The 21,214-nt window shown below is 40.3% G+C and overlaps 2 protein-coding genes across 4 annotated transcripts in view; one reads left to right on the top strand and one right to left on the bottom strand.

The window, feature by feature from the left end:
* Window positions 1-1,948: 1,948 nt before the first annotated feature.
* Window positions 1,949-13,771, top strand: dpp7 (dipeptidyl-peptidase 7). 2 transcript variants are annotated; one of them, XM_033620477.2, is made up of 14 exons: window positions 1,949-2,096; window positions 2,612-2,738; window positions 2,820-2,959; window positions 4,369-4,532; window positions 7,128-7,263; window positions 7,445-7,526; window positions 7,806-7,972; window positions 9,297-9,357; window positions 10,027-10,145; window positions 11,686-11,842; window positions 12,548-12,612; window positions 12,699-12,769; window positions 12,866-12,991; window positions 13,627-13,771. In XM_033620477.2, exons 1-13 carry the CDS (start codon window positions 2,013-2,015, stop codon window positions 12,975-12,977), a joined length of 1,485 nt encoding a protein of 494 aa, XP_033476368.1. In that variant the 5' UTR covers window positions 1,949-2,012; the 3' UTR covers window positions 12,978-12,991; window positions 13,627-13,771. The 2 variants fall into 2 exon arrangements, with proteins under 2 accessions (XP_033476368.1, XP_033476366.1); XM_033620475.2 differs by having other exon boundaries at window positions 1,959-2,096; window positions 12,866-13,771.
* The window catches only part of man1b1b (mannosidase, alpha, class 1B, member 1b), a 26,006-nt gene continuing 18,508 nt past the window's right edge, over window positions 13,717-21,214 (bottom strand). Inside the window, exons 12-15 of one of the 2 annotated variants that reach the window (XM_033618508.2) lie at window positions 18,624-18,818; window positions 18,182-18,313; window positions 16,677-16,909; window positions 13,717-15,794 (exon numbers count right to left, since the gene is read on the bottom strand). In XM_033618508.2, coding sequence (XP_033474399.1) covers window positions 16,703-16,909; window positions 18,182-18,313; window positions 18,624-18,818 — 534 coding nt within the window. In that variant the 3' untranslated portion in view covers window positions 13,717-15,794; window positions 16,677-16,702. Of the gene's footprint in view, window positions 16,910-18,181; window positions 18,314-18,623; window positions 18,819-21,214 lie in introns of both variants that reach the window. The other variant, XM_033618506.2, reaches the window with a different exon arrangement.

Raw genomic sequence — 21,214 nt, 5'->3', positions numbered from 1 at the left:
TAATAGCTAAACTGGATAATGAACACATCTCTAGACCCAGGAAATGCCTGTTCTGTTGCAGTAACAAATGTCTGGCGCCATTGTGTTGCCCATGATGTCCCCACTCATCCCTGAAGATCCCTGGTGGATGAAAATACAACCAGCAGGGTTGAAGTCATTTCTCTAAGCTGCTCTTCTGTGCCTTTGAACAAACGGGGTGTGGGGAGCTGTGTCTGCACAGTGTTTGAATGATATTTGTAGCAGAGGCAGATTTATACACCATGAATCTACAACAATTTTCCTTCCTCCCCAGCAGACTGCAGCATAAAACAACACACTTGCCACCACAGACTGATAAAACATCTGCAGCATCTTACTACAGATGTCAAGAGATCTGAGCTTCCTTAAGAAAAAGAGGCGGCTCTGCCCCTTTTTGTAGAAAGCGTCTATGTGTAGGGACCAGTCCAAATTATTATCCAGGTGTACACCTAGATACTTATGACTTGGCACCACCTTGATGTCCATCCCACAGGTATTCACTGGCTGAAGAGGGGGCTTGGACCCGCAGAAATCTATAATCATTTCCTTGGTCTTTGAGGTGTTCAGTAGGAGACAGTTCTTGTGACTCCAGTCACTGAAGGCTTTTATCAGTTCCCTGTATTCAGATTCCTGCCCATTCCTGATACACGCCACAATAGCAGTGTCGTCCGAGTATTTCGGGATGTGGCAGGACTCAGAGTTGTATTTGAAGTCTGCTGTGTACAGTGTGAACAGGAATGGAGCCAGGACAGTCTCCTGTGGAGCCCCCGTGCTGTTCATTAATGTCCCAGAAGCACAGTTCCCCAACCTGACATACTGTGCACTTCCTCTCAGGTAATCTGTGATCCAGGAGATAAAGGAAGGATCATATGATTAATGCATAATGTCTGGGCAGTACAACCCTTACACTGTACCACCAATGATTTACAGTGCCTTCTTTTTTACTGTTAACATAAATTAATATTAACCATATGCTAATGTGAAAGTAAGTATGACATTTGTTGTGACCATGTATGCATGTTGCAACTGCAGCCTAATCTGAAAGTGCTGTTTATTTGGTTGTGTAAATTCTCATTTTTTATTAATTCTCAGTTTATTTAATCTGAGAATTCAGTTTATTTAACTTTAGTTATTCTTCAGTCCTATTGTGAATGTGTGTGTGTGTGTGTGTGTGTGTGGCCACCACCACACAAACATAATATTTACATTTGTATTCATAACGTTGATATTAAAGTTAAATCCATGAAACGTTAGCATTATAACTTAGTGGTATTATTGTAGGCTTTTAACTAACTTCTGAGTTTTACAGTAGCCTATAAAGTCATGTCGAGACACTTAACTAGTCACTTATACCGTTACGATAAACATGTAACTGCACAAAATGCATAAAATTATGTTATGTGTAAACGTACGTGTTTTTTAAGCTTTTATTTTTGTTTTAGCTCGGTCATATTTCCGGGATCGAGCGGCGATTAACCAACTTTCGGTTGTAGCTTCCGGCATGGATTGGATGTATGGCGGTATGGCGGCGCCCTGTCGGCCATCTTGACTGCAGCAAGGTACTCTTGGTTGGTTTGGGATATTGAACATAAAAGCATTTTAACATATTCTAGTGGAAACCCCAAATACAAGTATGAACCTAAATATGAGCATAATATAGGACCTTTGAAGATATTTGTAGTGTGTTTGTGTGGCATTCTCAGTAATTGGTATTATGGTATTTATATAATTTTACCTTTAGTTTTATTATTATTATCATTAATAATAATAATAATAATAATAATACTTAGAATTTCTTCATGTTCTCTTTTAAGTTGCATTATTTCAGCTGCTTAGTAGCTTAGCATACTGAAGAAAGAATTGTAGATCTTACGAGACGCACTTAAACGCAGCATAGATCATAACAGAAGAGTCATGTGACACATGCGGCTTGCGCATGCGCAGTGTTATTGGTCTCACTGTGCCGTAGCTGTTTGCAGCGTTATCCCTGGAATATGAGTAACATGTTTGCTTTTTTCACGGTAACACTAACCCTGTTTAGTGTCGAAGTGTTTGGCCTGCCGTACAGTTATTCTCAGGTATTTTACTTTTCAGTGTTTGTTGTTTTTCCTGAAACCTCAGTTCCGCTTTAGGGGAAGTCCATAGTCTCGTGCCTGTGCCTCTGCTCGTTGTTGCAGAAATGTGACAAACACAGCACTAACTTTAGTTTATGTTAATTTAAGTAAAGTTTGTTAGGATGTGTCGTGTATCTGAGTGGGCACAAACATCTTGTTTAACGGTGTGTTCGTTGTTGTGTCAGCCGAGTCCGAGAGTTTTAAACACAGGTCCAGAAGTAGGCTACATTCTATCACTTTATGGTTTTCTGATAATAGAGCACTGATAATTTACAGTTTATTTCATAGAGTTTTGTTTGACTTTACTGAGGAAACGTCCCCTAAAGGAACACGACTTAAAGCAGCAATGTCATATGAGATTCTTGCATTTCCCTTGTAAAGTTCTGGTGTGTTTCAGTCTTGTACGTCATTTATATCTTTACGAATGACAGAATAATTCAGTATAATATGCAGTAATCCATTATAACACCTTTTAATAGTCAAGAAAACAACATGGATTCAAGACGGAGCCGCAGTTCACAGAGAAGTACTTCAGCCAGACTGTGGATCACTTCAACTTTAACAGCATGGGGAATGGAACATTTAATCAGCGTTACCTGATCACAGGTGAAACCAGCTTCCTGTTTCACATGTAACTATGGGGCTGTGTGCTCAATGACTGAGTGACTGTGATTTCTCTCCTTTAAGATAAGTACTGGAAGAAAGGCTATGGTCCTGTTTTCTTCTACACTGGCAATGAGGGAGACATCTGGGAGTTTGCACTCAACTCTGGCTTCATCACAGAGCTGGCTGCTCAGCAGAGCGCCTTGGTCATATTTGCTGAACATGTAAGAAAACACTGATACAAATCATGACAGAGCACAGTCAAGTACAGTCAGCATGAGTACAGTTATGGCTGAAAAGAATTTGCAGATCATGTGAAAAAGGAAAATTGGAAATGAATGGTTAACGTTTGACTCATAAGATCAGCTGATTTTAACTGCACTTCCACAAACTTCCAACCACAAGTTTTCTTTTTTTAACCAGGCAGTTTGGTTTCCACTGTCAAGACACTTTGCAATCTGGTCAGCCGGTGTATCTGTGAAACTAACAGATAATTGTGCGTGTTGTAGGGAATCTCTGTTCCTGGTTTAAGTTTACAATAGTGGCCTTAATATGTATTTAAATATACATTACAATTTATATTTTTCTTTACTTTCTCACAGGGATATATCAAGCATCCCAATGATACTGTGTGGAAAAATAGGGGAGATAATAAAAAAAACAAGAAAACAGTCGAAAAATAAAACCTCAGGAAAAAGAGGTTTGATCGGAGGCTGAGTGTGAATGTAATACAGGATTATGAATTTAACAAAAAGGACACACTGCAAGCAGTTTCATCATTTATTACATGAGTGATGTAAATGCAGTATTAGAGAGGAAAAGAGGGTCTTCAGTAAGCTGGGCTCTGCAGATATTGAAACATATGGCTTGGTATCAAACCTCATTGCTTTTTCAGGAGCCTGCCAACTAAAATACGTGTGCAGCACTGAAGCCTGTAAGAACTGAAAGCTGACATCAAATGTTTGGCCAGATTTGTAATCTTGTTAACCTATTCTGTGGTAAGATAATTGCTGATGCAAACCAATTTACAAGTTTGTATTTATCTAGTCAAAGTTCTTGTACAGCTGCATTTACACAACAAATTTCTTTATGGCACAGAAAATGTATCAGATGCATCATCACACATTATACTTGTTAATACATACATTCATTGTTGGTTTAGCACCGCAGATGAGATTTGCTGAAAATAAGTCACAGATTTTCATAGTCTCATTTTCCAGGCCTAGAAAAGTCAAGGAATTTTGTGTGCCACTAAATGTAATATAACAACATGTTTTGTGTGTGTGTGTGTGGATGTTGATGCAGCGTAGCTCCAGTATGCACCCATGTGTGACAACGTTTTGTTTACCATCACATACATTTCGTGATTTTCTCCCTGCGTTCTGTGTCTCCCTCCATGTATGCCAACTAGCTGGAATTATGTGTGAAGAAAGCTTGAATCTGACAAGTTTGAATAAGAGACAAATCATTTTGTGACAGTGTGATTTAACATGAACGTGATATCTGTGCTCTGCATTTTTTAAAGGGAGTGTTATTTGTGTTATTTACTGTGAATGGTAATGGAAATTTTTATCGTTTTATTTGAGTGTCTTATCTTGCGTGACTACCATGGTCCTCCTCTCCTTGTTTCCAGAGGTACTATGGCAAATCTCTGCCGTTCGGCAAAGACTCCTTCAGCATTCCTCAGATCGGCCTACTGACAGTGGAGCAAGCCCTCGCTGACTATGCTGTCATGATCACTGAGCTGAAACAGCAGCTGGCAGCAACAGACTGTCCCGTCATCGTGTTTGGTGGCAGGTAAGATCCACCTGAAAGACACTGCTCTCAGTGTCGTCCACCTGTGTGACTCGTCGAGCTCCTCGGAGGTTTTTATTCCTTATATAAGTGATAGGTCTGACACTGGTTGTTTGCTTGAAGCTTGAATATGTAACTTTTGTGTGCCCTTGAAAATATAGTCTCTTTAATAAGTGATAAAATTACTTAACTTAATTTGCAAATTTGCAGGTTTCATATCTCCACCACTAATTTGGCATCGAACTTCATGCCTAAGTCATAAGATAAGATAAGACAGATCTTTATCCCGAGGGACATTGCTGTTCAGAGGTTGCAATACAAAGTTAGAAGAGTGCAGATACAAAGTGTGCAATATACAAGGACTAAAAAAGTATAGCAGGTAAGCAAATGTATAGCAAACCTAAATTACATTTTATAGCTAATATAAAACAAAACTAAATATAAAACTTGTTAACAGTTAAGTATAAAATATTAAAAAAAAATAACACAACTGGCTAACAGTAAGACATTAATGTATTAGGAAACTAAAAGCTCTGCTTCTATTCTTTTTCGGCCATTGCGCACTATTGAATTTAAGCAGAAGATGCAAAAGAGGAAATTATGCTGTAATCTTTTGATGCTTGACACACTCAGTGTCCAGTTTATTAGGTCCATCTGCTGTAGCTAAAACCAGTGCAATCCAATCACCGAGGTGTTGAGTGAAATGTAAGATGATTCTGTATTTCGTTATACTTTTTTAAATTAACTTTCAAAAACAGACAAATGCCGTAATGCACAGTAATAATAATGTCAATAAAACTAACATAGGCACATAAAAGTAGCATGTTCATATAAAATGAGACAACAATAAACATGAAAGAGGACAAGAAAAATACAGTTTAAATGGGACAAAATGGGCCAGCACAATCTTACCGAAGAATTTGCAGAAATGTTTTCTTTATGTATCAGAGGTTCAAAAAAGCAGGTGGCAGTAAAGCCTGCCAGTGCAAGTCCAAAATCCTGTTTGGATATACCTGGTTGACGCAGAGACATGTCTCCTAATAAAAATTCAGTCATTCAGCCCCTCTCTAATATGTTTGATCATTTGTTCCCAAAAATAAGGGACAAAGGAGCATTCTTACAGAGGACCAGCTGAATTTCACTTCCGACAGTAACTTTTATTCAGAAGTCTCACTTGTATATAATAATACATGTGTGTACATTTTAGGGTGAAAGGCTTCACATGCAGGTATCCCACTAATTGAGTGACAACACCCATGTTAGAAGCGTTGTCTGTGACAGAGAGTCAGTAGAAGCATGCAGTGCCCTGTCAGCTGCTGTCATGTTGAGTTGTAGTAACAGACTATATAGAAGCAAAGCAGGGTTCACTGGCACAACTCCAGCAACACTTCCAGTATACAAAACACTTTTTGGCTTGTGGCCTGCAGAGATGACCCTAATAAAGGCTTCACCAGTATCATAGACTTTTACAGTTGGCTGTAAAAGCTACTTAGAAAAGCCATAAATGTTTGACTGAATTGCCCTCCCAAAAAGGGAAAACATTTTAGCCACAGAAGCTGTACCTAATAAACTGGCAGCTGGTGTGCAGTTTTGGACACCATGTGATAGACCTTATTTGACTATGCTTAATAGAGACTGCCTTTGCCTTTTGTGCAGGTAGTTATTATCTGAAAAAAGTTTCTACTAGCGCTGCCACTCCTGATCATTTTCTGTTCTGATGAAGCAGCTTATCATTTCCTCAATCAGTCATTTAATAAAATGTCAGAAAGGAGTCAAAAGTTCCAGAGCCCAAGTGAATGTTTTTTAATAAGTAGTCCAGATATATGGGCCATGACTGACAATGGACAATGAATGAATATAACATACACTGAAAATCATTCTTTTTCATGTCTCCATCTGCTGGAGGGCCATCATGATAAGAGTATGCATGCATTATACTGTATGATGTTAATTCCTCTAAAGAGGAGACTTGAAAATGACTGAAATTAGGTGGGGAAAAAGGAGATAGGAGATATAAAGGCATATGGGCATATTGAATGTAGGCAAAAACTCCAATATTGTGCATAAGAATGTAAAAATGGCAAATAATCACATTTAAAAAGCTGGAACCAGACAGCTTTTTGGTATTTTCACAATCATTGATTTTCTGTTAATCAATTGTTTAACTGACTAATCATTTCAGCAGTAATTTCTACACACTCACCTTAATCACCTGTCGATTTTAAACACATCATAGTGCAACACTGGATCAGGTCACATGTGATCCTTCACAAACATTTCACAGAAATCCTCAAAGCCAAACTTGAAACTGCAGCTGTTCTGAAATATTTAATGTACTATTATCCAGCAAAAACATCCAGGTTGAATGTTATGTGAGAGCTGCAGTGTCAGGTTTCAGAGTGTGATCTGAGCCTTTTTGTACTTGTGCTTCTGTGAAGTTTGATAAGGCTCAGTAACAAGTTTCCCTTTTCTTTCAGATATCAGATCATAGTTTTTGCTCAGTTCATGACACAAGATACATTCTAAAACCAAAGATACCCATTTTCAGTATTGTGTGTCATCTTGTCTCCTCTTGGGCTGTCTCCTCTCTTCCCGCAGTTATGGTGGAATGCTGTCAGTCTACATGAGACTCAAGTATCCAAATATTGTGGCTGGAGCTCTGGCTGCCAGTGCGCCCATACTGTCCACTGCTGGGCTGGGAGACTCGAGGCAGTTTTTCAGAGACGTCACAGCTGTAAGTCTCTGGATGCTCCTTTTTGTTGTCGCCCACAGACAAACAACCTCAGTCCACCTAAGCCTAACCTAAGTAGTTCCAAAAAATTGTTAGAGCTGTTTTGGACACACAGTTGTAAGTAATGTGTAAATTTACATACAGGAGTGCAGGTTGGATAATGACCTTTGTTACTCTTTCAAAGGATTTTGAAAGTGTTGCCACTGAATGCAGAGAAGCTGTGAGAGGAGCGTTCCATCAGCTGAAAGAAATGGCAGAACGACAAGGTAAATGTGTGTTATAATGTTCTCTCTGAAGAGAAGATGGCCTCAATTTTATTTACATATCATTATGTACCATAAAAAGAAAAACTGGAGTGTACCGCCTCACTAAGGCAGCAATGACACCTCAATTTGTTTTAATCCAACTGAGAAAAAACAAAAAAAGTGATTTTTGTCAAATGATGTTGAGATCTTATTCTGACTTTGAGGGTGCTGCTCGAGGTCATCATGGAGATGTAGTAACTGAATGATGAATGCAAACCCACTACTGTTGATGTTAACCAGATTACAGTCGCATCCAGTCAGAGTTCTCCCTGTGTAAGGCTCCATCATCTGCTCAGGACATCCACCAGCTCAATGGCCTGCTGAGGAATGCCTTCACTTGTATCGCCATGCTGGATTATCCATACAGCACTCACTTCATGGGCAACATGCCTGCAAACCCTGTCAAGGTAACTGCACATCAGAAGTCGATAGTGCTCCTTATGAGTGAGCAACATGACTTATACTGAAATTATCATCAGACAACAGAACAGAAACTATATTCAGCCATCCCAAGTTGTTCAGTGTGCCAACAAATCTGTTTAACAACAGCTGTGGACGTCCAGTGGGGTACCCCAAGAAATCTCAGACTTTTACCAGGGACTCAGACCATCATTAGCTTGTTAGGACTCTGGCTTGTTCACAATCATTGTTAGGAAAGGCCAAATGATGCAAAATTCAAAGCTTTATTGATACTCTGACTCCTGAAACCTTGTCCCAACAATCAGCAGCCATGGGCTCCTCTAAACAGCTGCCTAGCACTCTGAAAACTAAAATAACTGATGCCCACAAAGCAGGAGAAGGCTATAAGAAGATAGCAAAGTGTTTTCAGGTAGCTGTTTCCTCAGATCGTAATTAAGAAATGGCACTTTACAGGAACTATGGAGGTCAAGTTGAGGTCTGGAAGACCAAGAAAACTTTCTGAGAGAGCTGCTTGTAGGATTGTTAAAAAGGCAAATCAAAACCCCTGTTTGACTGCAAAAGACCTGCAGAAAGATTTATCAGAGTGGTGATGACTTGCTCTACTGTGCAGTGACACCTGTACAAATATGACCTTCATGGAAGAATCATCAGAAGGAAACCTTTCCTGGGTCCTCACCACAAAATTCAGTGTCAGAAGTTTGCAAAGGAACATCTGAACAAGCCTGATGCTTTTTAGAAACAAGTCCTGTGGACTGATGAATTTAAAATAGAACTTTTTGGACACAGTGAGCAAAGGTATGTTTAGAGAAAAAAGGGTGCAGAGTTTTATAAACAGAACAGCTGTCCAACTATTAAACAGTTAATCTATCACTGCTGAGCTACTCACAGTAAATTTTGACCAGGGGTGCCCAAACTTTTGCATGCTACTGTATATATGGGACAGCTGGCTTTGATATTTGTGTATGGGAGTCTGTCTGAATACGTTGCTTGCTGATTTATATTTTGAAAATTTAACAAAAAATTAACAAATAATGAAAATAAAAAAAGGCTTTACTCATCAAACTTGATGATGTCCTTCAAACTTTGAAATCTGTTTTAAAGGAACAACAGGATGTGAAACTATATGAATGACAAGTCTACGGGGTGTACACACAAAATGTTCATACATACTTTTATACATATTAGACATGAAATATAAATATATATAACATGAATATAAATATTAGTAATATGCCCAGAAATGACAAGAGTGAAATGAGTAAGAAGTTAAATCTTTTCTGGATAGACTGAAGCTGATTTTTTTTTTTCCAGGTGGCCTGTGAAACTATGTTGAGTGGACCAGACCTGCTCACCAACCTCAGGGACACTGCAGGTAAACCAACTGTACACTGGATCTAAAAGCAGCTCAGAACTGCGTGTGCATCTCCTGAAGAAAGTGCTTGTACAAAATGATCATTACTACATCATTGTTCATCTCTCTAACAGATGACTGAAATTTAAAACCATGCCGCGTTGTTTCACACTGGATTGTAGATATTTTAGATACAAAGGTAGAGTTTGGAATAAAGCTCTCCAGTTGGCCATCAGGTATATTTCATGTCAAGAGCCACTAGAGGGCAGTGGTCAGCTTTATATTATTTATTCAACATTAAACTTGGCTGCAAATGCTTCTGCTCTTTGAGTATACAATTGCTACCAGTGGTTCTAAAAAATATATGTTATTCTTTTTTTGGCTATGAGAAGCTGGTGTGCTCTGCCTGATTTTTCCTGGTTTCTTCCTGGTGGAGCGACCGGGAAGTGTTTCATTTTGAGTTAATGTGTGTCTGTCTGCTATCTCCTTCAAGATCACAGAGTACCTTCTGGGAAAGAATCCAGAATCTCTTTGACCATAAAAAGAAATAATAATGGAAGTCATGAGAGAAAAGTCTCTTGTTTTAAACTTGATATGTACAGTATCTACCTGGATCTAACAGACAAATCAAACAGACATTTCAGTCTCTAACTCCTGTCAGTGTTTAACTGACACAATCCTGTCCTGCAGGGATTCTGTACAACGCTACTGGGATTCTGACCTGTTTTGACCTGTACAGTCTGTATTTGGAGTGTGCTGATCCCACTGGCTGTGGACTGGGTTTCAACAGCATGGCCTGGGACTATCAGGTACTCCCAACAATCACCAGTATTTGTATGTAGTCTGATCAAAATGTGAGCATAGACTCATTACAGGTTGGTATCAGTCAGCTCTTTATGTAGAGTTGGAAGTGACTCCAGTAATATTTGGTGTAGGGATGGATGCACTGAAAGCTTATGGTAATATAAAGCAGTGGTTTCCAACTGCTGCAGCCACAGGGTGCAGATTTCTCCGTAGCCATTAGTTCAAGGTCCCCACAGTTTATTATATTCAGCATCATACTTGCATTTGACCATGTCATCAAACTCGTTTGCTGTCTCTGTCAAGTAGCTGTCCATTGGTCATTCACTCTACAGCAGGAAATGGCACTTCAGAATAAAAGCTTTGTGCCAGAAATTCACTACTACTTCAAAATAAAGTGTGTTTTTTTTTTTTTTGCCTCCATGCCAGCGATGGCCACAGCTGGAGGCATCATGTTTTCGGGTTGCGTACTGTATACGTGTCCATCCGTTGTTCCATCCAATCCTTGCGAACACAATATCTCAAGAACACCCCAAGGGAATTTCTTCAAATTTGGCACAAATGTCCACTTGGACTCAATGATTAATGATTTGTTTTTGGTGATCACAGGTAAAAGGTCAAGGTCACTGTGACCTTGTCTGCCTCATTCTCATGGACGTGATATCTCAAGAACACCTTGAAGGAATTTCTTTAAATTGGACGCAAATGTCCACTTGGACTAAAGAATAAACTGAATACAATGTTGTGGTCAACAGTCGAGGTCACTGTGACTTCACAAAATATGTTTTTGGTCATAATTCAATAATTCACACACTAATTATGACAAAACTTCACACAGATGTTCAATTGAATAAAGTCATGGAGTGATGACATTTTATATCCAAAAGGTCAGAGGTCAGCTTCACTGTCACATCACAATGCTCTGCATTAAACACTTTTCTGACCATTATTCAGTGTCATATCTCAGGAACAGAAGGGGAGACATTTTGGTCAAATAGTTTAATTGGTGACACTAATCTTGGGTGTCCACCTTGAAACTGTGCTGATTGTATAGATCTTCTGTGCTGTCAGGGGGACAGTGAGTGTGAGAAATCCATGTTTTCACAGACATGGATGTAAACTGTAAGAGAAACTTGACTCATGGAAGCATACAGCTGCATGGTGATAATTCTAGTTCACAAACTTGACACACTGGCAAGTCACTTGTGACCCATTCAGAATGGACCTGCAATCCACCAGTTGGGAACCACTGATATAAAACACTGGCCCACCTGTATTTTTTTGATACTAGTTCCACTATAGTCCTGGTACAAATACAGGCAGACATGTAGTGGTTAAGTACGTTCAACATTTTCTACACACTGCTTGTGGTGTAAAAATGCCAATATATTAATATGCAGTATCAGTATGTCTGAAAAATGTTAAAATTCAGATTATTTTTGTCTCCATTTTTTATGTACAGAATTTCATTAAGAAAACAGAAACATCCTATTCCTCTTCAAACTGTTTATCATACTAACACTTCCCCTGCTTCTGTTGTGGTTGCAGGCGTGCACAGAGATCAATCTGTGCTATGAGAGCAACAATCTGACGGACATGTTTCCTCCCATGGCCTTCACTCAGAGAGACCGTGAGCTTTACTGCTCCAAACGCTGGGCTGTAGTTCCACGACCAGACTGGCTTAAAACCCAGTTCTGGGGCGACGGTGAGCACTTCATACTAACATACACGTCACATTGAAATGTCATATAGAGGTGGAATACATTGGATCTGTCCCTATAGTTACACATGTAGTATTTACTGATAACTGCCACAGTGCTCTGTTTATCCCATTTAGACCGGATGCAGCATTTGCGTGTTTATTAGAGCTCAGTGGGACAGGCTGAGTTAATGAGGCTGCTCTGTGGCTTTACTCAGCAGAGCTCAGACGCTTTAATTTTTTTATTTTTATATAAAGAACAAATGAGTGGGATCGACAACACAGTAAAACTTGCTTTGAAATGACAATAAAACACAGACAGAATACATTACAGTCTGTTTGGATGCAGTAGTCTCACTCAGTACTGGACACATTTCAAAAATTGTTGTTGTTGTTAGTAACTCAGAGACACAAGCGTGGGAAAATAGGGTCCAGGTTGGAAAATACAGACGTTGCCTGTGAAATGCTGTGGAAACTGGAGTGTTCAGCCCAGTTGAAAACAAACCAGTAAATAACAGTTTAGGTCATGGAGGCACTTGGATTAGCTGTGAAAAGCCATGGAAAATGGAATCCTGAAGTTTAATCATGGTAGACAGACAGATTGACTTTGACTTGGAATGAAACTTGGTTCCTGAGTATTCCCACACACCGTATCTCTACCATTGTTTTTTTAATTTTCTAATATTTAATGAGCTGTCCCCTTGTGTTCAGCCCTCTCTACAGCTAGCAACATTATTTTCTCCAATGGAGATCTGGACCCATGGGCAAATGGAGGGGTAAGAGATTAAACCAAGTGAGCACCCTTCAGTGAACTGTGAAGTCACTGCTTTCAGTCTGAGTCAATCAGCTCTCTGCTTTTTAGGTGCGCAAATCCTTGAGCTCATCGTTGATAGCTATCAACATCTCTGGCGGAGCCCATCATCTGGATCTGAGGTACAGCAGGCAGTCAGCCTCTGGAGACACATCAGTGACTTTTTCTTTTAACTCAGAGCAAAATCTAGTCTGACATGTATCTGTTGTTTTATGCAGAGGATCTAATGATGCTGATCCAGTGTCAGTCATCACTGCCAGGAAGACAGAGGCTGACCTCATCGCACAGTGGGTGAAGATGGAGCGGACCAGATTAAGACGGACACCTTAAAGCACAAGTTCAGAGTGTGTGTCAGGACTGGAATGATGTTGAACTGTTATTTTCTGTGAAATCATGAGGGATATCAAAGACCACTGTAGCATAATTCAGATCATTTCAGTCTGTGACTCCACATTATGACCCAACTCCATGTTGCATATTAACTGTAATCAGTTGGTATGTAATATCTCATGTTCACTCTCTGCAGAGGAGCTGAAACTGAGTGAACTTAAAGGGATAGTTTGAATTTTTTTTGAAGGGGGGTTGTATGAGGTACTAATGTATTACCTACAGCAGATGGTGGTCAGGGTGCCCCGACGTTTGGAGAAGCAGACGGGAGTCCTGACACAGAAGCTCAGCAATGTACTACTGTGGACAGGGGTTGGCAGCAAAATGTATTTTAGCCACCTAATAAAAGTCTACATTAGTCTAAGTGGACACTTAATTGACAATATTTTTGCAGCTTAATTGGCTATCAGAGAGCCCTTTCCTTTGGCACTACATTTTTTCAACTAGAATTTATGTATGGTGAAATACAAACAAAACGAGCATCACATGGACTGTATTAATAATAAATACTCCACAATAATACTAATAACCAACACCAATTCATCCGTCAATGAGAATGTGTGTGTGTTCTGTTACTGTATGTGTTTTTTAGGACAGCAAGAAAACCCGTAAACCAGAGATACCACCATGCCTTGATCAGTGAAGACCTGCTTTGTTTTAATTAGTCAATGATTGACACAAATTTTCTGTTTCTGTTCAATAAAATCTTTAATTTCTGCATTTTTACAAAATTAAAGCCGATCCAGCATTTATTATACACCAGGTGACAACACATTTAGTGTGTTTCAAATAAAAAACAAAAACTCCCCAGATAATGACATTTCTGTATTGTGACAGCTGTGTGCAGGTTCCTGTTAAAAGCAGTCTGCTTTGTGGCTGTGACTAAAATAGAAGTGACTCAGTGACTTCAAAAAATAATTAGCATCAGTCCTCAAAACCCACACTGGTGAAATTTTTATCAAAAGCACTGAATATATCTCCTTTGTTAGTTTTTCCTGAACGAGGTGGCTTTGGAGAAATGGCTTTTTGATGTTTACAACCCCAAACAATATCAAACAGCGGAGTTGGTTATATTTTCAGCATATCTTTGGCTCAGGAATTATGCTGAAATACATCCAGGGACACTCACAGCCTCTGCAGGCAGGATTTAAGTACACACTCTGGTACAGATTAGAATTATGTAAACCTGATTGCTTTCAGGGAACTGCTGGAAAAATAGAAATCCTTATTTTATTGTTCTGTTGTAAAAATAGTCAAATCTGCAGTGATCACATCGACCATACACTGTAGCAAACCAGCAATGTACGCACATTAAGAAATAGCTTGAATGGAAAGGAATGGATATTAACAGTTGTCTTCTGAATGTTGTCTGGAGCAACATTAAAGGCACACGTGACATAAAACAGCAAGAAAAACATACATAGAATATACAAGATGAGTTTGGTCTCAATACAAATTCATATAGTCCTTGAAATCAACAGAAGTAGAGCTGTGGTGTAAACTGGTAATATTTACAGGAATGACTGCAGGCTTCTCTGAAGCTGCTACAACTACATAAACTAAACAAAAAGCACAGGGAGAGCTCACTGTGATAAGAAAGCTGCAGTTACCTTTCAGTATACACTACAAATCAATATATTATGCTAAATTTATATTTTAAATCTCACAATTCATTTCTCGCACTTGAAAAACAGGGACATGACAAAAGGAACATTCAGTAAAAAGAGCAGCTGCTCAGCACAATACAAATCATAATTATAATAATATAATTAGAATAACAGAAGCCAAGAACCCATTGTGGTCCTCACAAAACAAAAGCTTCACAGTTCATAAGTACATCTGCTGCTTGGCAACAAGTGGAATCGGACCAAAGTCAGTCCTGAGCAAAGTCATGCTGCATTCATGTCGTATGGAAATCAACGAAGGAAAAATTGGAGGGTTGAAACCTCGTACATGCCACACCAGTTTTCTGTAGGGCTGTAACAGTTTATCATTAACGTGTCATTTCACACAACTTTGTTTTTTCCTTGTTGATTACATCACAGATTCAGTTTTGTTATTTCCTTTAAAGCACGTGGCCACCATGTTGTGTTCATGAATAATAGCTCTGCTCAGCAGGTGTGAAATGGGTCAGGGTTCACTGTCATGTCACTGCCGAAATTAATGCATCACAATGATTAGATATAGATTTATTTAACAATGTTAAAGCCTGAATTGAATCAATGCAACAAGATATATGTATATATACACACAGACACACACACACATATATATATACACATACATACATACATGCATATATATATATATATCGTATAGCTCAGAGGATATTTCCTCGACTTCAACAACTTGTCTCTCCTCATCCATTTTTTGACACGCACGAAAGATAGCAGCAAGAGGTGAGGAGAGTTAAGGTGGAGCTGCTGTGGGAACTGGAATGTACAAGCAGAGAGTGAGTGGGCAAAGAAAACATGTTTTTCAGGGATAGCGAAGCTGGAAATAGGACAGTGCTGTGAAGTATTGTGGGGTGGTGCATCACAAGCATGGGGTTGTACAAAGAAAATAATAGGGTTGGGTGCTTTCACGCACCTGGTGGCGATGTGTTCAGGGCTTTCCAATGTTTAGTACTTGACCTGATTACGTGTCGGATTTTCATGAAGTTAAGTCACATTTCCTGTATGACTGGAATGCAGCATGGGACAGTAAATCCATGGACTGAGGGTACGCTCAAGGCCTGTCAGGAGGCTTTGGCTTTATTTCCTGTTTTCAAGCAGAGGAGGGAGGGCATCTGAGAACATTCTAGACAAAGCACTTAATGACTATATTACAGATAGTGTGATGACCAGTAAGCTTTTCCCTCACATCCCTGCAAGAGTCACACCCATCTAAAAACAAATCAGCTGAGCGGTCAGGTTGTTGTTGCAGCAGGCAGGATTGGTTTCAGTTCAGACAGCTGCTGGCTGCTGTTTTTGCTACAGAGGCTACCAGCCTGCTGTCACTCCCAGGTCTGGGCTCAGGCCACCACAGCAGATACCGGCTTTGTTTAATGATGGCTCAGAAGCCGTTGAACAAACCATTCCACTGTGTAAGGATGCAATGCAGGGATAAAAAAAAATTGAAAGTTTGGGATTTGATTTTCTGACATAAAAATGGTCATCCTTGTTAGAATGTGCACAGCTGTAAGCTAAACATAAGCTATGAGTAGCTTTACACTGAAAACATCAGCTTTGAAACACTTGTATCAGTCCAACCCGACACTCCCCCTCATCCCTTAACATGTGATTAAGACATCTTTGATTCAAGTCAATATCAGGTTGAATTCTGATGAGTGGTCAGGAGGGCAGGAACCTTCCTCTGCTTCTCCAGCATAAACTACCATCACCAGAAGTTCATGCCACAAAAACCACCAATCAAATAAATAAACAAGGCCACAAACTGAACCAGGCTCTTGTCATTTTTCCATGGCTAACAGCACATAGCAAACAAATGATTCAATCAGTAAAAAGGAGGCTTTCTCCATCTGTGGCCTGTGTTCAGGGTTGTTGTTGGGCAACAATCACTCACAGAGACAGAGGACGACGGAATTATCTTGGTGTTAGACCAACCCTGAGATGTTTGTTGTGTTTATACGTGCAGTTTTACCTGCCATTTGAGGTCCCGTGTGTGTGTCACGCAGTGGAAGGCCATATAGGCAAAGGGTGAGCTTCAGTGTTGAAGACATACTGGTCTAGGCTAATGAGGTTGTGGTCGTCTGAGAAGAGCAGGTACAGATATTTCAGGGTCTCTCCCAGGAAGAAGCTCTCCATCTTGTCCCGAGGGCTTGGGTACTCTGGGTCCCGCACGTTATTGATGGAGGTGTAGCCGCCAGAGGGAACCTGAGGGGAAACGCACAGGGATTTGTCCACATTCATACATCCAGTCACTGTATTTTAGAACATAACTAGAATTAAATTTTGTCATAATTAGCGTATGAATTCCTGGGTTATGGCCAGAAACATCTTTTGTGAGGTCACAGTGCTTTGACCTTTGACTGTCAAATTATAAGTGAGTGCTTGTGCCAAATTTGAAGACATTCCCTCAAACTGTTCTTAAGATATCACATTTACAAAAAAAGACAGATGCAAGGTCACAGTGATCTTGATCTTTGACCACCAAAATCTAATCAGTTCCCTGCCGAGTCCAAGTGAACAGTTGTGCCAACTTTGGAAAAATTCTCTCAGGGCGTTCTTGAAATATCACATTCACAAGAATGAGACAGACAAGGTCACAGTAACCTTGACCTCTGACCGTCAAAAACCAAGGTCACAGAGACCTTGACCTTTGACAATCACAAACTAATCAATTCATCATTGAGTCTAAGTGGACATTTGTGCTAATTTTAAAGATCTCCTCAAGGCGTTCTTAAGATATCACGTTCAAGGGAATGGGACGGACAGACGGACGGACCAACCGAAAACATAATGCCTCCGGCCATGGCTATTGCCAACGCGGAGGCATGAAAATGGTTATTTAGTTTTAGTTTTAGTTTACTGACACTGAACATACTAACCACTTGTGTCTGTATCTATCTTGTATCTAAGTTTGTCACTAGAGAGGTGATTTTCAGTGTTAGTTTCTTTAATGAAAACTATGACAAATGTTAGTCAACCTTTTTTTTCATGATGAAGACGAGAAGATGTAAATAGTAAAACTTTTTTTTCTATTAAGAAATGTATGTTTTTTAATTTTACACTGACAAGACAAAATGGGACTAATGGTTAATGGGTGGTCTATCAGACATTTAAAAGGAAACGAGAGGAGAACCTGATCATAAATTATTTCATTAAATTTACCTTAAAACGTTATAAACCTGGACACCAAAAACAGCGGTGCTTGCAAATTTTTTCTAATGCTGTTATAAGTGGTGTGAGATCAGAGTGCTGATGGGCTTTGAACTCCAGTAAATAGTCTGTGTCATGTTACACTAGCCAACAAAACAAGAATAAACCACCATTTGTGTCTGGCTGTGCATGGTGGAGCTGTTTGTTTGTTGGTTGCAATGTTGGCTGTTTGCAGCTGTAGCTAACACTGTAAAAGCTCCACACTCCAGCTTTAATGAGTTAATTAGATTCAGACAGATCAGGGTATACAGCTTTCATTTTACTGACCTTGGTGTACTTGTTAAAGTTTCGGAGAATCTCCCAGCCCCACTCCTGGTACTTGTGGTCCTTGGTAAACCTGTACAGGTAGAAGAGACTCTCCACCGTCTCTGGTCGCAGGAGGTTGTGCCTGTCTGCAAGCTATCATCACGGTGAACACAAAATTTAGTTTTGACTCTTTCAAAATCCTTGCAGAATTATTTACTGTCACATTGTGCTGATGTTCCTGTATTTCTACTGCAGAACATTTTCCCTAACATCCTCAGGCAATTTTGGAAGTGATCGACAGCCTGTTTGGGTCACTATGACTTCACTCCCCAGGCATTTAGGCAATGCCCTCATCCAGAGTAACACAGTTTGTGTGTAAAAGATTCTGAATTTGAAGAACACGACTGCATAATTAGGACCAGATACTCTCTGTATCCACTCTTGCACAACTGTCTTTACCTACCTTTACATCAATGTCTCGGTTGCTGCCCTGATGCATGTTGAAGTGGACGATCTCTGGACTGAGGCCTGTCTCCATCTGGACGTACATCTGGTAGCAGGTCTCCATCAGTTGTTTGGCCAAATCCATGTGATCAGCGGGCAGGCCATGGTGGGCACCGAGAGCCAGAGTCCCTGGCAGGAAACACACCAGATGGTCCTGAAAAAAATCCAGTGTCCACAAAAACAGAGTTAACAGACAGCTGTATTAAAGGGCCACTGTGTAAAATGGGTTGAAAACCGTTGAAAACAGTGACATCAGTGGTCAAATTCTAGATTGCAGGGCTCACTCGCTCACCCTTCTCGTCGGGTAAATGACGGTGGCCTTGTAGGGACAAAAAGCCTTGCGCAGACATGAGTTTTTCAGGAGTAGGTCTATCTAGCGACAAGGTGAATGTTTATTTAGAAATCTAAACCATGTTACGATATTGTAATGAATCCCTCACGAGCAGGAGACCAGAGGAGCGTTCGGGAAAAAGGCCAGTTTATTTGAGCACTCCAAAAACTCCGGTAACACTCCAGGGTAGGGTTGGGTCTGTATGAGAAAAAAAGAAAAAAAAAAAAAAAAAAAAAAAAAAAAAAAAACGGTCTGGTTTTTGTAAAAAAAAAAAAAAAAAACGCATCAAGTTGGTAATACCAGATTTTCGCCACTTGGGGGCGCAATTGACTCATTTAAAATAAAAAACAACCTTAGGACAACAGAGTGACAGTAACACATTGTTTCTTTCATTCCTTACAAATAAATTTTGCAACTTACTCAATCAGTGGAAACAAGGGTTGCCTCCTTCATCTGGCTCAAAGCCAAAATGTTGCCATAATGGGGCATTCTTTGATTTCTTTGAGACTAAACTGTCCACCATTATCGACTCCCCGTCACTATTTAACAAACTCCAGGCTACAGTAGAGGCCTTGGCGCATGTGCACTCACACCCCCCTAGCTCAGTCCCCGCCCCACCCCCACCCTCCTCTCTCTCCTGCTCGCTGTGCGCTTGGCGAAGAGGCAGACACAGGTGCTCACAGACTCAGGCGTACTATAAGCGGAGCGGGCTCCGTGTAAAAATGTCCATGAAAAATCCCTGCGATGTGAAAAATACATGCCGAACAGTCTTTTGTGTAACACTGGTGCACGGAGCGGAGTCCGCGCGGTCGTGCTTTGCGCGCACAGGGCTTGCGGACGTCCACTTTTACCAGGCGGTCCTCTGCGGTGTCTGCTCCGCGTACGTTCTGCCCGAGTATGCGGTCCGGTCGGTCTCAAAAAAAAAAAAAAAAAAAAACCCGGTCCAAGACTTATTACCGAGCCGAATTGGTATCACCGACCCAACCCTACTCCAGGGGGTAAAAGACTCCGTCCCAAACTCTGACTCTTCTGGCGTAACACACACACTCCATACACACATTCTCGAAACGATACCTAGCGGACACCCCCTCCCCTCTCTGCTCCACCAATCTCCAGCCCGCACACTGACTGACAGCGTAGCCTGTAAACAGAGCTCAGCTGTTTATTTAGCCTAGCAATATCTCTGGACTATAGTAGCTGCAATGGACGACTTTGAACGCGATTTTGAAGAGTTTCTTGTAGCGGACACAGACCCAGAGCCATTCCTGTTTGAGCTGGAGCATACAGATGAGGAACTTGGATACTGAGCAGCCGAGAAGAGAGGCTGAATCCTTCGCTCCCATTTTGCTGCACAGAATGGGATTCGGTGCTACTGCTGCCATCGTTGGGGAGATATATCATCAGGAGGAAAAGCGCCGCAGAGAGTGCATCACAAGGAGTGAAGTTGCATCTTCTTTTCCTCGCAGATGACGTTCGGGTTCATTCTCTCCTGTTGTGTGGTAAGTGTGGTCCATTCGCAAACGTTATAACTTAAAAAACGTCCACTATTCTCTATCGACGAACTACTAACACTCTCTGCTGTTTCCTCCTCCTTCTTCCTTCCTTCTGCTGTCTTCGTTGGTTTATTTATACACGCGAGACGTGTTCTCTGGCTGGCTGGATTGTCCGCTCGGTCTGCCGTACATACATGGCGGTACAAGATGGCGACCTCTCTAAAGCAAGGCCCTTGCTATATATATCTATATCTATATATATATCTATATATATCTATATCTATATATATATATATATATATATATATGTAAAAAGCATAATTATAAGGCTACGAAAACCAAACGAATTTTTTTATAGCTATTATACACTTATATAAACATATTAATGGGTAGAATATTCAGATTCAGGTTCAGATTTGACAATAAACCATGCCAAATATTACACACTGGCCCTTTAACATACATTCCAGTTTCCCACAGAGACTTGAATTGTTACCTCCACCAAGGACTCGATATTTGCTAGTACTAGATTATGCTTCATGATCTATGATTTCCAACAATAATTTGACATATGGACTCATCAGACCATGGCACACTTTTCCACCTCATCTCAGATGAGCTCGGGCCCAGAGAAGTCAGAGGCGTTTCTTGATGTTATTGTTATGTGGCTTTCGCTTTGCAATGTGGAGTCTTTACTTGCATTTGTATAACTTGTGTTTTCCAGGG

The sequence above is a fragment of the Epinephelus lanceolatus genome, chromosome 9 (genome assembly GCF_041903045.1).
Source record: "Epinephelus lanceolatus isolate andai-2023 chromosome 9, ASM4190304v1, whole genome shotgun sequence".
Lineage (NCBI taxonomy): Eukaryota > Metazoa > Chordata > Actinopteri > Perciformes > Serranidae > Epinephelus > Epinephelus lanceolatus.
This window is presented reverse-complemented; position numbering and strand designations above follow the sequence as displayed.